The sequence below is a fragment of the Hippoglossus hippoglossus genome, chromosome 22, assembly GCF_009819705.1.
Source record: "Hippoglossus hippoglossus isolate fHipHip1 chromosome 22, fHipHip1.pri, whole genome shotgun sequence".
In the NCBI taxonomy this organism is placed as follows: Eukaryota; Metazoa; Chordata; class Actinopteri; order Pleuronectiformes; family Pleuronectidae; genus Hippoglossus; species Hippoglossus hippoglossus.
Genome location: NC_047172.1, coordinates 14203333 through 14220276, shown reverse-complemented (window position 1 = coordinate 14220276; position 16944 = coordinate 14203333). Strand labels below are relative to the sequence as shown.

General features: G+C 43.8%; 1 protein-coding gene across 6 annotated transcripts in view; it reads right to left on the bottom strand.

Annotated features, from left to right (window-relative positions):
• Positions 1 to 15695, bottom strand: part of esrrb (estrogen-related receptor beta) — a 47587-nt gene extending 31892 nt beyond the window's left edge. The window contains exons 1-3 of one of the 6 annotated variants that reach the window (XM_034576872.1): positions 15540 to 15695; positions 11894 to 11930; positions 8358 to 8426 (exon numbers count right to left, since the gene is read on the bottom strand). In XM_034576872.1, the coding sequence (XP_034432763.1) occupies positions 8358 to 8426; positions 11894 to 11930; positions 15540 to 15552 (119 nt within the window). In that variant the 5' untranslated portion in view covers positions 15553 to 15695. Of the gene's footprint in view, positions 1 to 8357; positions 8427 to 11893; positions 12425 to 15539 lie in introns of those variants that run through there. The other 5 variants (XM_034576876.1, XM_034576877.1, XM_034576873.1 and 2 more) reach the window with 5 other exon arrangements.
• Between the last annotated feature and the right edge of the window lie 1249 nt (positions 15696 to 16944).

Sequence of the window (16944 nt, the reverse complement as noted above, 5' to 3'; positions counted from 1 at the left end):
CTGTCTCAGCGTGCTTCAGAGGAAACCGGGGACGAGAGGCCTCCGCTGTGTCCCCTATTGGTCTGCCGCACTACCTCCTGCTCTCTGAGGCTGATTTAATTGTGAGGGTGGGTGACGGAGGGGTTCAGGCCCAGGGGTCAGTGGGTCAACCTTATTTTCTCACCCTGGCTTCCAGGCCCGTGGAGATGGGGGTCAGCGTGTCAAATTAAATCTCATTCCCGCGTTTCCTTCCCTGCTGTCATGTATATTCATCGGAGCTCCAGGTGCCTACCACTTCTGGAAATTCACAAAAAGGTTAACTGCTAAAATAAATAATAAAAAATGCCCCCTGTTAAAACCGTTGACCTTGTGGAATAAGCCCTTTGCCTGAGTACTCCTGGAATTCTTCTTACGATATAAAGCCTCCGCTATATAAAACTGATACACAACTACCACTCCGCGGGACAAAAAACGCCGTCCGACACACTTATCCTTCAGTTCCTCTCAATTCAAACAAAACGTAAAATATGTGACTATTAGCGATGACATTGTGGGACTTTAGTCAGATTTGCTGTTTTAAAAAATGACCCACTTGTACTCTTAAATGTCCTTGCAGACAGAAAATTGAAAAAGTGAATCAATTTCATGCCTCTCTGAAATAGAACTTGCCGCTCGTGATAATGAATGCAGATTGCATCCCCATAAATTAACGCGCGGCTCTGTGTTCATCTGCTTTATGTTCTCGGTTTCAGATGGATATGTGCACCTGTGCGATAGGGCACCTGCACTTGGCTTATTAAAGGCTATATATTAAAACGCAGGAGCACAAGATGGCTCCATTTAGCTTTTATTTCACAAATTCAGAGTAAGCTTAACCCCGGTTCAAAGGCCATCCTCAGGGTGACACTTAGCATAATTGCATAAGTGTCTTAACTGTTTCTCCTCCAGCTCAATGTGGTCATTTATAATACATGTGCTGGCTAGAATCCCCTTAACTCATTCTGCTATGACACATCATACCACTGCTATGCTTATGTTTTTAACAAGGCTGCATATATTGATTAATGATACTGAGGGAATACTAACCACTTGAACCTGCCGTATTAATCAAAAATATTTCTATAAATATTCGTAATCTCTAATGGGACAGGTCCAATTTAAATCTATAAATACAATTGTATAAGAAAATGAATTACGAACATTAAATAGTTTGACAGCAGCAATGGTCCTGATAAATAATTCAATATGTGGGGCAGGTGCTAATTAGCTTGTGTGCTACACAGACAGAGCAGACCGGAAAGGGTCTGCTGAACTAACTGAGACTTGACGCTGTAAAATCTATAGTTCTCTCTGTCGCACTTCCTTCCTCAAGGTAAGAGCTTTTCAAATTCTGCTGCCTGGCCGACCAAAGGAGCAGCGCTCGTCTAAGATACAGTATCCCTCCCCTCGCTCCCTCCTTTACTCCCCCTCTCTGTTCCTCCTCCTTTTGTTCCCTTTGTACCGATCAAAATTCATGCTGAGTAGTGGGTTATGGGCCCACAAAGGCACACCGCACAGTTTGGTTTTAATCTGATTCCGACCAGCCCTCCTAACAGCATTTCAGATCCCTAATATCATTCCACCGGTGCTGCTGTGACCAGGATTAGCTGGACTAATGATCTGGCAGCTCATCTCACACTTGCTGTTCCTCGACTTTGAGGGGAGAACCGAGGAGGAGAGCGCTTTCCTCGCGTCTCGAGACTTCCCTCGCCTGCCAGCAAGACTCTGATCGTCATGTGACTGTGTCGTATAAGAATGCGGAACATTCAGGATCTAATTGAGCCAATTTGTACGTTTTCCTGCTGAGAGCTTCCTGCTTGAGGGGAGCCTTAGCTGTTCTCTACGGTGCGCTCCCTTTTTTATGTGTATTTCACAAACCTACATAGCCGCTGAGCTCAAACACTGAGTAAATTCCTGATGTCCTTTTACCTCTCAAGGCCACCAGATGCCAAAAAACATCATTTTCTAACATTTGCTAACCTCATCCCCGAGTGTCACATCCCTGCTACCTGATCAGACTGGGCAAGTGGAAGGGGAAAAGGGGCGGTGGGAGTGGGGGTTGACATCTGCAGGCAGGCAGGGTGATGGTGATATCAGATGCCCCAGTAGGGGCAGATCTGTCTGGAGGGCCCCAGGCGATGTGGCCTGATAAGCCACTGGCCCCAGAGTCAGCGCTGGTAGGACGAACTCAATTAGCTCCTGACAGACCTCCTCTCAGCCCGGCTCAGCCTCGCCGCCACAGCCACAAACCACTGGCAGCTGCCACGCTGACCTCTCCTCCAGGGGCCACTGCCACCTCTTACTGCTCCGACACGCAGCCAGGGACTCATATTTGGGAGAGCGGAGGAGACGCATGCTGAAAATGTGCACAGCCCAAACTAAGTAATACACCGATGATTGTACGCCACCAAGGGTGCTCGGTGTGGGTTCTCACAGGGGATAATGTAAATGAAAAGGCACTGGGAGCTCAGGGAGGGGAGTTGGGGTGGCCCTTGGGAGAAAGTAGGGAAATGGAGATTCCAAAACACACTTGAAATGTGGAGGACTCCTCTGTGTCCAACGGTTTCCAGGTTAATGACCATCAGGGGACTCTGGGGCCAAAAGACTCTTGGGGCAAAATGTATGTGTGTCTGTACGAACGCTGCATGGACTTATGAGCTCATAGGTCTGAGTTTGTGTTGCAGACAGAATATGAAAATATGGTGTATGTGTGTCTGTGTAGGGGGGGGTTGGTTGACGGCTGTGGTTTGGTTGGAGGCAAGCCCGGCACTCCATGGGGACCCATTCTAATCTACGAGGGAGAGGCCCCTAATTTTGGAGTTTCTCATTCATTAGTCCTGCTCTGGCAGCGAGAGGACGGAGCAGAGGGGGTGGACCTGAAGGCAGGGGAGGCGCCTCTTTATTAACGGATATGCGAGACACTCAGGAGAAGCTGACAGAGATTTATGACGTGCAGATCTATGGAGGCAAACAAAAGGGAAGTTGAGGAGACAGAAAAACAGGAAAAGAGAAAGTAAGTGATACATGCGGGGGCGGAGAGAGGGGAGACAGACAGAGCGTGTTTATCGTACCGATGGAGAGCGAGAGCCCCGGATCAATAGTCCATAGGCTAGGGGCTCGTGCAGGGTTACCACTGGGGGGGCGACCGCGCTGCTCTGCGGCTCGGGCAATTAAGTTTTTCAGTCTCCAGAAGAGGATTATATTTAGCTGCACCACAGCGATGTCACTGAAGTCTTTATAAAGCCATGAGCTCACTCCACTACAACAACATGAGCCCGTGCTCCAGCGGCACCACAAGATAGCGCTGGCCAAGAAGCAGATCACATCTATTGATCTCGCCCCCCCCCGCTCCTTCCTGTGCTGGAGATGCTGCTGGAAGGAAAGCGAGGGCCTCTTGTGATACAGGCGCTGCTGTTTGTCTGACGTAAACTGTCTGGGCCGCACTGGGCAGATCCAGTTCTTATAAAGGGGCTGAGTTCAGGATGTTGGGAGAGACAAATGGCTCATGATAGAGCTACCGTCAGTGGGGGATGTGAGAAGCTGCTTTCAGACCTGCAGTGAACTCTGGATAATCTTCGGACATTCTCCGGAGGGGCTGTATGTGAGAACGCAAATGTGAGTGAGCGGCTGCAGGACTTTCTCCGGAGTTTCCCCTGCCACCCCCCAGTAGAAAATGCCAGAATGAGCACATGTGAGAAAACCGCAGGAGATCCTCCGGAGGATTCACCGCAAGCAAGTGGGAGGGTTGATGGTGTTTCTGACACGCGACAGAGAGCTTTTTGTGATAAGGGTCGACGCCAGTGTTGATGTACTGTAAACTGCGCTTCTGTGGTGTTGTGAACGTGTCTGTGCTGAGAATCTCCTGCTGCGTTATTCAGGTGTGAAGGGCAAACTCCAGAGAAACTCCGGACCCAATTGTGTGGGAAATTTTCCAGAGTTCGTGTCTGAAAACGCCTTAAATTTCCGACTGCAGAGCGTAAAGAGTTAATCTCCCACAGACCCAGTGGGGAAGCTCCCTGCAGAACTGGACAGCTCATCCCACTGTATATGTAAAAAAAGAGCTTCGGTGATAAGTCCAGCCTGTCGAGCAGCACATTTGGGATCAAATTTCTAATTCGGCCTTTTCATTAGAAAAGATTAGTTTCCATTACATCCATTATGAGGTAAGACCATGGTATAATTTAACAACACGAATTTACAATGGCTCGTGATAAGTAGAAAAAGTAATTATAGTCCAGTGCTGGGAGAAAAAAAGTGTTTCTGATTATAGACATTTTAGTGTCTTAAAATTCTCCTGCAGAGCTTGTGACATTAAGACGACCGGTGTGCGTAATGACATCAGACACAACCTGGTGCTGTGTGATACATTAGTGATACTGGCGCCGATATCACAATACATTCTCCTGAAACCCGAGGCACAGGTGGTGGATGTTTTTAGTTCAAAATGTTCTAATTTCTTGTTGTTTCTTGGAAAATGTTGTAGTATCGTCGTCCGCACTAAGACCAACGGAATGGAGACGAATGTGTGGAAACACAAGGACCTCTAGGATTTCAAGAGACAATCATGAACGCACAGGACTCACAAGTCTCGATGATGCAATGTAACCTAGCTTCACCTCTTTTCTTATTTTACATTAGGCATTTTATTTACCCTTTGACGACCCTGTCTGTTGTCCCTGTGTCTGTTCTTTCTCTGTCCAAAACGGACAGAGATAAGGTTTTCAAAAAATAAAATTTCTGACGGTTTAACTTTTTACTTTAAACATTACTTATGGTATTTGAATGGTTAAAAAGTCAGTATTCATTGTTTATTAAAACTTATCAATGTTAACTGACCATCACAGTTTAACACTGCAGGAATAATTCATAAAGGTTTTGTTTTTTTAAGGTTTTTCAGGTGAAGTTTTGTTTAGCTGCCATAAATGATGTGGAAAACCAGCAGATATCAACACCTCTCACATACTCTCAGTAGGTTTCTTGTGTAAAATAAACACGGAGAGATTATAAAATAGGAAACGTGAGCAAAAAAAAAAAAAAAAAATGTTCACTAGAAATGTTCAGGATCTCTCAAAGATCCAAGAGACTGGTCAGAGGAAGGATATTCCTGATTGTGTTTTTTTTGCAGTGTGTGTGTATCACAACAAAGAGAGACATATTATTATAAAGGGTTAAGGCTATTTAACACAGTCCAGTGTAAATCACAGGTTTAGACACAGTGACTGTGCGTACAGGGGGACGGAGACATAGAGCCATGCATGAAATTACTTCATTAATCTTCTTCTGATAGGCTGGTCTTGTTTAGGGGGGGGGGGGGTGACTCTACCTGCTTAAAACAAAGAGCTCCATAAATTATCCTCTTCATCATGAGGAAGAGCCAAATATAAACAGACAAACACACACACACACAAATATATATATAAAAGTCTGAATTAACAGGCCAAAATTAGCAGGTTTATCAGGTGTCCGGGATAATTCAAACACAATCACGTGTGTAAATATTGGTGCAGGCTCACACTCAGTGTTTGATCAGGGCACAGCGCTGAGTTTAAAATAACATGCATGATACAGCATGATCATCAAGTTCAAAATCGGACTTCATTTCCCACATTTAAAATGTTGTTTTAGACACATTACTCAAGCGGCAGCAAAATGAATTGACGTTGCTGAAAACACTATTGCTCCGACGCCGTCTAACACAGTCACAGCCGTAGCCTCCGGCTTTTTACAGGCTCATCTCTTCCAGCATTTGCCATAAATAGTGCTGGTAATAAAAAGGCGGGTGGGCCTAACTGATTTATACGCTGGTATCCACCACCACACCATTCAGGAATAATTAAACTTTGGGAGTATTTCCTGAATTAATGCATCTCCTTTCAGGGTGGCGGGGGGGTTGGGGAGAGGGGGGGGGGCATCTAAACATACATGTTCACACAACGTCTGGTGTCAGCGGACGCACTGGGAGGAAGCGGGGGAGGGAGGAAGCGAGGGAGGGAGGGAGGCTCCAAGTGGCAGGTTCAACAAGCAGCCACTCGATGTGACCATTCCATCTCACTTAGTGCTGTAGGGGGGGGCACTCATAAGGAGGCGTTTTTAATGTGACCAACAAACACGCACCTAAGCAATAAGTTGTATAGTTTAAAGGCAGGGAAGCAGGAAGGCATGCGCTGACACACACACACACACACACACACACACACACACACACACACACACACACACACACACACACACACACACACACACACACACACACACACACACACACACACACACACACACACACACACACACTCTCTTTGAACTAACAAAATCTGATGAGGCTACTATAGTAGTTAAGTGAAACATCCCCAATAGAAGAAATGAGACAAGCGCAGTTAGTGTCTAATGAGCATTTTCTCTAATCGTTTTCTGTAATGGAGAGTCAGAGCCAAGCCATTTCTCCTATTTATGTCTTAACATATATTGTATTTAACTGTCGTAGTCGAATTGCTGGAGGATTTGGAACCAAGCACGTTAAAATATTGATCCTGAATTAAAACGGACTCAAAAGCCTATCTTGTATCGTGTGTAAAGCAAGAATTAAGTGAAGTCTTGAAATGCAAATTCCACGTGAGTTATGATTCACGTTATGATTCCTAGAAAAAAAATATTCTAAAGCACAAGATTTAGTGTTTGTGTCATGTAAAATGTAATTTGGGGTTATTTCTGTCATACGAGCGGTGCATATTAGACATGGATCGAGAGAAACGTCAATAGAGACGGCTGTTCAGCAAAGAGGAACTAGGCCTGTGATGGCTGGCTTTGTGCACACGCCTATGTTAATGGCTGTTATTGGTCACATCTACTTCCCTTGGGCAAATCAGGGGAGAGCAATCGTAGTACTATCTCTCTGCCTTTCGCCTGTTCTCTCTCTCGCTAAGTCTTTGCACACATCTTTTTTTATAAACTACAGATTGTGTGTTTAAACATACAAGCCTGAAACACTAGATCGCAGCTTCCCACAAGGAGTGATGATTTATTTCATTTTTAAACAAAGCTTGGTGTGAAAGCTGTAATGAGTGCGAGGCTGAGCGGTGCCACGCAGACGAGACTTGGTGAAGCTGTCAGTGGGAATCAGAGCTGCCACGGTGACGGAGGGTTTCAATATTGATTTCATAAATAAACAAAGCTAACCATCGATCCTAATGTTATTTTGCATTTCAATTACTGCTCCGAAACATAACCTTCAAACAACTGGCCGCTCAATACCAATAGCCTTCACTGATAAACACCCATATAGTTACCCACCTACATCCCATTTTCTTACCGAGTGTGAACTAATGGACCAGAAATTTACTCCAAAGAGATTTTATGAGTCAGAATAGACGTCACAAAAATAATAATGGTTATGAAACACGAACGATTCAGTAAACACATCCAACTTTACTTTTAGAGTTCTCAGTTTGATGACTTCTTGAAACTCATTTACTTCTCCACTACAGTTTACAGCTTTTTGTCAAGTGCATTATCATGATAACAGCTCTTTTCTTGACTCAGTTATTTTTCTGAACTTCTATGCTCTATGGTGTGTGTGTGTGTATGCATGTGTGTGTACGTGTGTGTGTGTAAATGAAGAGGAGCCCTTCAATGTGGAGCAACAGGAAGAAGTGCTGACGCACCGTGTCAGTGATAGCACTCTGCTGCCACAAGGGCATGAGAGCCCACGTAGGCTAGCATTATCCTTCTTGACTAATGGACCTGGTTATTTTTAAACAGATTCTCACACTGCGGTGGAGGTGTCCAAGGTTAACATGGACAAGGAATCGGGAGGGACGCGCGTGTGCGGTGACGGTCGGTGGTTGTTCTGTGCAGGTGGATGCCGTGGAATAGGTTCGGTAGCTGAGGCCAAACATCCGATGGCGTCTCAGGACAGAATGTTTTAACAGTAAAATCTTCTAAAATTTTCTGCAATGATACTTGTGCCATGTTGGATGTTATGAACAGAAACATACTTGCAATGTGACTATTTCAACACAGATTTTATACACAGAATTTCAGATGAATTGATGATATAATTAATATTGCATGCTTTTCTTTTTCTTTTTTCCCCCAATTATTGACCTGGGTGATAAATCACCCGGGGGCGGGGTCTGATGTGGCAGCTCAGCCTCAGTGCTAACAACAAGCATGAACCCTGAAAGCTCTGCAGCCACAGAATAGTGAACATCCAGAGAGTGTCAATATACTCTGCATCCCCCATTTGGCCTGGAGAGGGACAACATGCTCCCCCCTCCCCCCCTCCCCCCCGCTCAGCCTGAGCTGAGTGACATATTTACAGTGAAAGTAATGATACTAGATACCAGAAATGAGAGGGCTCCAGCGTGGCCAGTGGACTCAGGAATCTCTCTAATGAATTGGACAACAAAGCCCTGTTGGTATAAGGAAGAGGGATTTAGAATTGGATGACAGATATAATAGAATTTCAAAACATTTGGTTTTCTTCAGTAAAGTGCCACACATCCCAACACCTCCTGAAAGCTCATGGGAGATGTATGTGGGAGTGGGACAGGTGGTTTGGCCGGTCACTGCAGCCACAGAGGCCACCGGCTCCTGGCTCGTAGCGGGGGTGGCCATTCTCGGCCAGGAGCCTCTTCTGGTAATGTATTCTGAAACCAAATTACCGTAAGCTGATCCCATCTGGATAGTGTCTGTGCGCGGCTGCTTTGGTTACCCACCACTGCCTCTAGCCTGCGATAGCATCTCCATGAAGACAGCAAAAATCTGATTAACCCAATAACAATGAAACACTTGGTCAAAGAGCAAAGAGCTTTTAACTTAAGATACACTAATGCAATTCCCTCGCCTTGTTTTCTGAAACCTAATAAGAATCAGGCGGACGGACTGCTGGATGGGGTGTTTTCAGGCCTCTAATGCAGCAAGCTGGGAATGAAGTCAAATAAATTGAAATCTAATTCATCATTGTGCGATAACTTCTTTCTCCTTCTCTGAAAAGAAATACATTAAAGCCCTTATTTCACGAAGGGGAAACTGGGTGGGGTGGTGAGTTTACAGCAGTGGCTCTGCCCGGGGCTTTAAGGTTGTTGATGGAACATTTAGGAGAAGAAACAAGTCACATCTCAATTCGCTGCCGCTCAGACCGCGCGCATGAGTGTGTGTGTGTGTTTTCAAGCGAGCACGGAGGAATCTGAACTGACAGTCCTCAGCAGTGGCTCACTTCTGAGTGGCACAAACAGCTACTGCAACACAAGATGAACAATAAGCTTGTCAAACTCGTACAGTGAACGACTCGTCTGGCTCCATGAGCCGAGGAGTAAATAAAAAGGCGAGTTGCAATGGGGCACATATAAATGGTAATGTACGAAATTTGAGCAAACACAGTGTCTCTTTGGTAATCACTTCCATGCACACGCATTTCTAAATACTGTCCGTTTGCAAAGAGACAAGGCGAGTGTGTCTCTCTATTCTGTTTCAGTCGGATTCCCAGACTGTAGCGATGCCCTCAGGTCAGTCTGCGGAGTTTACACAGTGACGATTCCACAACAGCGCTGTGCTAATTACACGGAGCACGTACAGTCTTCATAATCCTCTCACCCGAGCATCACGGCCACGTCCAGCCCTGAATGGCTGCAAACACTGCTGCACAATCAGCAGAGGAGAGCCACTGCTGAGGCAAAGTGAGCAGCACACCCGGGCCAAGGCCGGAGGAATCCCACAAATAACTGGTAGTTACCGAGTAAACAGGAAACACTAATTCACTGTGATCATTTCTACATAAGCTGTTATGAGAGATTTTTTGTTTAGGAGGTGGGAAAAATATTCCCCCAGATCCACATTTGACCAGAAATAAAAACACAATACATTTAATTATAAGTTACACATTGAACACATAGGACAGAGCTCTTTTCATTGTTATTTTACATTTTACTTGTTTCCATTGCAATATAAATGTTAGGGGGGTTTAGAAATTATAATACAATTATAATATTAAAACTGTATTATTTGGGTAACAAGTGACTAATATTAGCAGAGCATTAATTGAAATATATTACTGAAGAAATTACTATGTAGAAATGTCAACTCAAACTGAAACATGTTTTAAACAAATGATTTTACAACACAGAGAATGTGTCAATGTTTAAATGCCTTTCTCCTCATTTTAATTAATATGATTCTGTATTTGATGGAAACTGCATTTGCAGGGGAAATAACTGGAAAATGAAATAGCTTAATTTATCCTAAAACCAAACGATTATTGTGTTTATTTTACATAAATGCTTGGGGTGGTGCAAATAACTGCTTATAGCTAAGAATTAAATATAAATATAAAGTTTGTCTTTAAATTTAAAGATATGTTACACTGAAAAATATAAACACACTTGAACTTATGCACCTGACGTGTTGCAGTGATCTCCACTTTGTTTCTGCTGTTTGTATAAATTTATATTAAGGAGCAACTGAGAGAAAAGTAAAACTTGTAAATACATATTAGACAAAGACACAAAGGAGATTCTTACATGTAGGTCTAAAATATTAAAATGTTTAGATGATGATTCTTTTATATTGGCAGTGATTAAAGCTCAATGTAAAGAAGTTCTGTGAACAAGGCGGTGCAGTAAAACAATACACACATGCAGAATTCAGCTCAACAACTTTACACTGAATTATTTTCACTGGCTCTATTTCTTTAAAATTGCTTAATTATGACGGAATTGGATAATATTGAAAACATGAAAAGACTAGTTGAAAGTACACAATTTGTCATTTATGTAAAAAAGTATTAAGTGTGTAATATGGAACAAATTTCTAGACATTTCTAAGCAAACCCTTCAGTGGATGAAAATATTTAATTATCTAAATACATCTGACTGGTTTTCAGAATTTCGGCATTCATAACACTTTATCATTAATATCTATATAAAACATCAAAGACCGATATAATAAAATATCCTTGTATTGCAACACAAGCCTTGTGTTAAAGTCTTGGTTTTTCATACATTAATACGTGTATGAAAATACACACATTACAGGCGTTGAAGTAAATACATTCAAACAGCTTTCAATAAGAATACAAATTAAATTTTTCTCACAACTTTGATATAATTTCTGTTAAAACAAATATAAGGTATTGATGGATTTATCACGTTGTAGTGTGGCGTAAGCCCAGACTGTCCCAGCAGCCTCGCGCGCCGCTGTCTGCTTGGGACAGACCTGCTGAGGCTAGAGGCTCCTTTTATTTGTCTTTCCCTGGCTGCACATATCACAGTGTGTAATTCATCCTCTCCAATTCCACGGACTCCCATTAATCTCATCTCCTTAAAATATGATTCCCCTTCTCCCCAGGCGGCCACCTCTATAGGAACAAAGCCATCAGCAAACAAGCCCCTAACACGACCAGACAGATACCCCAAAAATTCTTTAGGTAAAAAGAAAATTACACACTAAATCAATCTGCCATGCTGTGAATAAGATTTGTAAAGACTGGCGTACATGATGGATTCACAAAATAAACCTACACACACACACACACACACACACTCACAGTAGCACCTGCCCTGTTGCTCTGTACTGTTAAAGACCTACATGATTCAAAAGCCCTTAAAACAATGATCAGGAGAAAGTTTAAGAAAGTGAGAGGGTGAATGAACGAGGAAGACAGAAAAAGAAAAGTACACACTGCTAAGACGGGGAAAAGTTAAGTGACTAGACTGGTAGGGTTCAAGGAACACAAAACAAGAATAAGAGGAGCAGGTGAGGATTAAAAAAGGGATTAAGAGAAGAGAAGAGGAAAGACGGGGAAGAAGAAGAAGGAACAAAAGTACATTGCAACAGAGCGGTTAAAATGAGGAGTGAAGGAAGGAAAAGGAGTTGCACCTACTGGTTATGATAGCTGAGAGGGTCTGGAAGACAAAGTTCTGAAATGTCCATCAGTCCAGTTTTAGCATTCCAGGAATGAGAGGAAGAGGAAAGAGAAAACAATTGAGACCGGCTTCTTCTCCCAAATGACAGCAGAGCACCCTCAGAGACAAGAACGCTGCCCAACAGCCCCTCCGGCACCGCACCCCCCCAGCCTGCACAGGTATGCTGGAGTCTGATGGATTGAGTGGGCGCGCGTGTGCGTAAGCATGTGTGTGAGCGTGTGTGTTTATGTATATATGCGTGGGTAAGAGAGGAAAAAGTGTGTGTCTGAGTGTCTGTAAGTGAATGCGTGTGTATGACGGAGGGAGAGAGGGAGAGAGTGAAGAGGGGGGAGGGACAGATAGACAGAGAGGTAAAGGGGGGTGAGAGGGAGAGAGAGCGAGAGAGAGAGAAAGAGAGAGAGAGAGAGCAGCGCAGGCAGGCAGGCAGGCAGGCAGGCAGGCAGCGGGATGAGCGCTAAGATGGAGAGAGCATGAGAGTGCGAGCGAGAAGAATGACTCTTTCCATGGTCGGGATGGGGCTCTTTAAGACTCAAGGGCTTGATGAATATGGAACAGCTGCTGTTGGCTGGCTCCGAGGGGCAGGACTTAAAGCGACAGAGGGGCCGGCGGAGCACCAGGGAGGAGGGATCCAAACATGCAACGCACAAAAACACGCACGCACGCACGCGCACACACACACAGACACACGGCTAACACACACAGACAAAACAACCTATCACATGAACAACATGCAGCGATGCAGCTGGGAGAAGAGTGAGCACACAAAGTTTCACATCTCAATTAAATAAAAATCAAATGTACAATTGTGGATGCAAAAAATATTTAAACTCTAATTTAAACAAAGATTATCATTGGGAATCTGTCAATGCCAGCTTTTGTAAAATAATAAGAAAGTTAAATAAATATTTTCTCTGTGTCTACTTGTGAGGGACATTGTATTTTTTTTATTTTAGAAAGAAATGCACTCAGTCACATCTTTCTTTGTAAACTTGCATTAATATGCTGTTTGTATTAAAGCCTGTGGAAATCCAAAGCAATTTTACTTCACACAAATAACAGCAGAGAACTTCACCAAGCAGCTGACATCCCACAACTTGACAATAAAGATTTTTAAAAAGAGGGGAAAAAAACTCCACAATATGTATTTAAAGATAGCAAAATGTTTCCTGTGCTGTTATAAAAACACGTCATAAAGTAAAATCCGACACCAGCCTCTCCTGCAAGCACTCATCTGCAGCACTTCACTTTCAGGAAAAAAAAAAAGAGAGAAGAAAACCAATAGCTTTCAGAGCATCGAGGACAGTAAATGTATTTATTGAGCTGTGTCACTAGCTCCATTTGCGCGTGCTACATGTGAGGGACCATTGTGAACCTTTCACCACCTGTGAGAGATGATCTCAAGCCATAACTCAAATTCTGGAAGCCCATCATGCCTCTAAAGCAGCGGAAAATCCAGCCCTGTCTTCCTCTAACCCCGGCTTTAGAAGCGCCTGTGTTTCACTGTTGATCAAGCCCAGTAAGAATGCCGAGAATGCAGATACCATTTCACAGTCAGTGAGGGTCTCCGTGTTACTGTATCCCCACATTATAAGAGCGGAGCTTACCATGGCATCTTACTGGAGAAACCAGCGGCCCGACAATGGCCGACACTTGGCTGAGTCGAGCGGTGGGGGAACAGCGGCTTGCCCACTTCTCAGAAACTCACGAGGTGCCTGACAACCGTCCTCATCAGCCACTTGGCTAAAAAACATGAGTGAGTGAGGAGGAGTTGAGGTCTACCAGCAGAGTAATGCAAGGAGAAGGGAAAAAAAAGCCCGGTGTGTTATATATGTCGCTGTGCTGCTCTCCAGTTTTCTCTGCTGAACAGGAACTGTATAACCCCCGGAGAGGAATCCGGTTCCATTCATGGGCTCACGTTTCTATAATCAATGCAAAAACATCACGCAATCCCTATTGATCATCACAGGCCTATTGATGTGCAGCAATAGTGCCTCCACTGTGGCACAGATCACACAGCATCTGCTCTCTTTTCTCAGGCAAAAACAAACGACTAAATAAATGAGAATCTGACTCAAACACCTGTCAGGTTAATTCCTTAAAGAGGAGTTAAATCAACTATCAAGCCCGGCTCTCAGACTTCAAATCAACACTGCGCAGAAGGTGGAGCAAATGGAAAGAAGAAAAAATATGTATACGCCGTACTTTATATTGTTCTCGATTACAAATATGAGTAAACGTCAGTATAAATACTAATTCAAATTCAAAGCTATTTATTGGAGTTATAAGAACCCAAACTTTTTAAAATATTTCAATACTTCAATTAAATAATCCCTTATTTACTGTGAATCGTGTCATCTAGTCATAGTAACAGCTGATCCAACAATGCAGCAACACACCTAAAAGAGGTGATACTCTCTCATGACACCTGCAGTATCTCTCCTCTACACGTCCCTCCATGTTGATAACTGCTCGCACTTGATAAATCACATTTCTGCATATTCTTTCCTTCGGCCTCCCCCGTGCAGGATTTCCTCTGACACACACCATGTAGATGTTTGTGAGCTATGAAAGACCACACTGCTGCTGCTGCTGCTGCTGCTGCTGTTATCGTTGTTCCTTATCAGCTCAGTTATGAAAAGAAAAAAAAAAATCACGGCGTGTGACAGTTGATTTGACAGGAAGTGATCTGATACAAATAAAGAATAGGGCTGCGCTGGGCCAACACTCGATCACACGTGGCGTGACAAAGTTAGTGCAACATGACGACCAGAAAGAAAAAGTCTGTGTTGATCCAGCTTTACTGTCACACGTTAATTATCACTTTTAGGTTGTTTTAATGATTTGACATTTCTGGTTTTGTGGCTTTAAATGTATCTGCATTTTATTCACACTGCACGTGCATGCGTGTGTTTAAATGTCCTGTGGTGCAATTAGAAAACTTGAAATAGTGAATTGACTTTATAAAATAGAAGAAAATAGTCACTTTAAAAGTAAAGTAGCTACAAGCGGATACCACCTGCAGAGATTTGAACATTGTTTATATGTGAGACTGGTGAAACTAAAGACACACACCAACCAGGATTTACATGAAGATGAAGTTTAACTAATTCTGAGGCAGCTGAGCGACAGGAAACCTCAGATTACTGATGTTTTAATGAAGATAATAGTGCTTTGAATGATTTTATCCTGAATGTAACTGAGGTCTGAGGATGTAAACATGTTTGGCCTGAGAGAATTTGAGCGAGCTCCTCACACAGCATCTTCACATTTACACTTTTAATATTTACTTCAACCTGAGAATTTCTCTGAGAATAAACAGACGCGGGCCTTAAAACTCCGTGGGCCACATTTAACCTTTTCATGCAAACAGTAATGGTCAGATCGATCACGTAATTCAGTCACTATTCCCACAGGAAGATGTACAGAGTTGCACGTCCGCGTGCACAATCGCACATGCCTCGGTCGGAGCTGAACCGCGTGCACATGTACGCAATATTAAAGTACAGCTACAGGTGCGTAAAAGCTTCGTTTAAAAACAGCGACAACATGTAAAATGTGCGTGGAGCGTGTGAGGGGGTGATGATGGATGCGTGGTGTACTCACTCGGACAAGTCATGTCACATCCCCGGCTGAGCACAGCGGTGTGAGGCGGTGGTGTCTCCAGGTTGTGGCTGCTGCTGCTGGTGGTGGACTTGGTGGTGGTGCTGTCGGTGGTGTCAGTGGTGTCAGTGGTGTTCCTGGTGCGTCTCTGTGCGTCTGAGCGCGCCGCTCCACTGTCACACACCCGCAGCCCCACTGTCAACTCCTCCTCCGGCGCGCGCCCTGTGCGTAAAGCAAACACCTCCACCGGCTGCAGGACCCGGGTGAGCGGGGTCAAGAGTGATTCGAAGAGGGGAGTGAATAGAAGCCTGATACAAAAAACAACTTTGGCTTGTTATGACTTCAATGAATTATAAAATAACATCGAATTTCGTGCGTAAATAATTTTTTGGTAATTTTTCGACTTTATTATTTTCTGTCAGGCTAATAAAGGAACTCCAAAGAGGAAACTCTCGATATCAGTTCAAGCTGCATGTCCTTTATTTCCTACACAAGTCTATTGAGCTCCATTAGAGGCTCTGAATGCGGTTTACTTTGCCTCTGGATGCGTCCGTCAGCTGGGAACGTGTTCCTGTGTGAGAGGTGAGTGTTGGAGACAAACTAAAGGGCTGAACTCCTGCAGCAGTCGCCTGGTTTCCACTGTTGATGAATAAATAACAGGACAATGGGCAGCGTCGCGTCTGCAGCACAGATCACTGTATCACGTAACACAGGAGTTCACAAACTTCACCAACTCCACCGGATCTGCTTTTCAGTTCATGTGGAAATCATCCTGTGGATGCAGTCACCATGTTAGAGTGAAGCATGATCGATGCCTGTTATACATGCTAATCACACTTGTTGGTGGTCCCCTCCTCATGCATGACCCCTGGGGATATCCTGGCCCTATTTTGTCAGTGTCATGGCAAAAGAAAATCACATCTCCACATCAACATGTAACATTTAAATTCACATTTTCCCAGCAGTAGCAGGTTGAACACAATTAAGTTGTTGATATATATGTATATTTAGTTCTGCTCTGTCTCATAAGAGTTTATCTTCCACACATTCAATGTTCCATCTCTGCCTGCCCTGCCTCAGCTGAGAGGCAGAGCTGACAGCAGCAACCAGCTCTATCACCTCCACTAGAGGGAGGGCTCTCTCACAACAAGGCCACCAAGGAGCTGCAGCACAGGCACCTTTTATTTATTTATTTCCCCGGGTGATAGTGTAATTCATAAACTGAATGAATGACAGTCAGGACAGTGCCAGCAGCAGTCGGCCGCACAATGGAGACTCAGCTGCATTTACTTGTGAGCACAAAAAAAAAAACCCTATCCATTACAAACGTGTAATTATTGTCCTTAATAGATTAATTCATGCTGAAAGATAGAAATGGGTTCCAGGCTATTGATGTAATCATTTCACT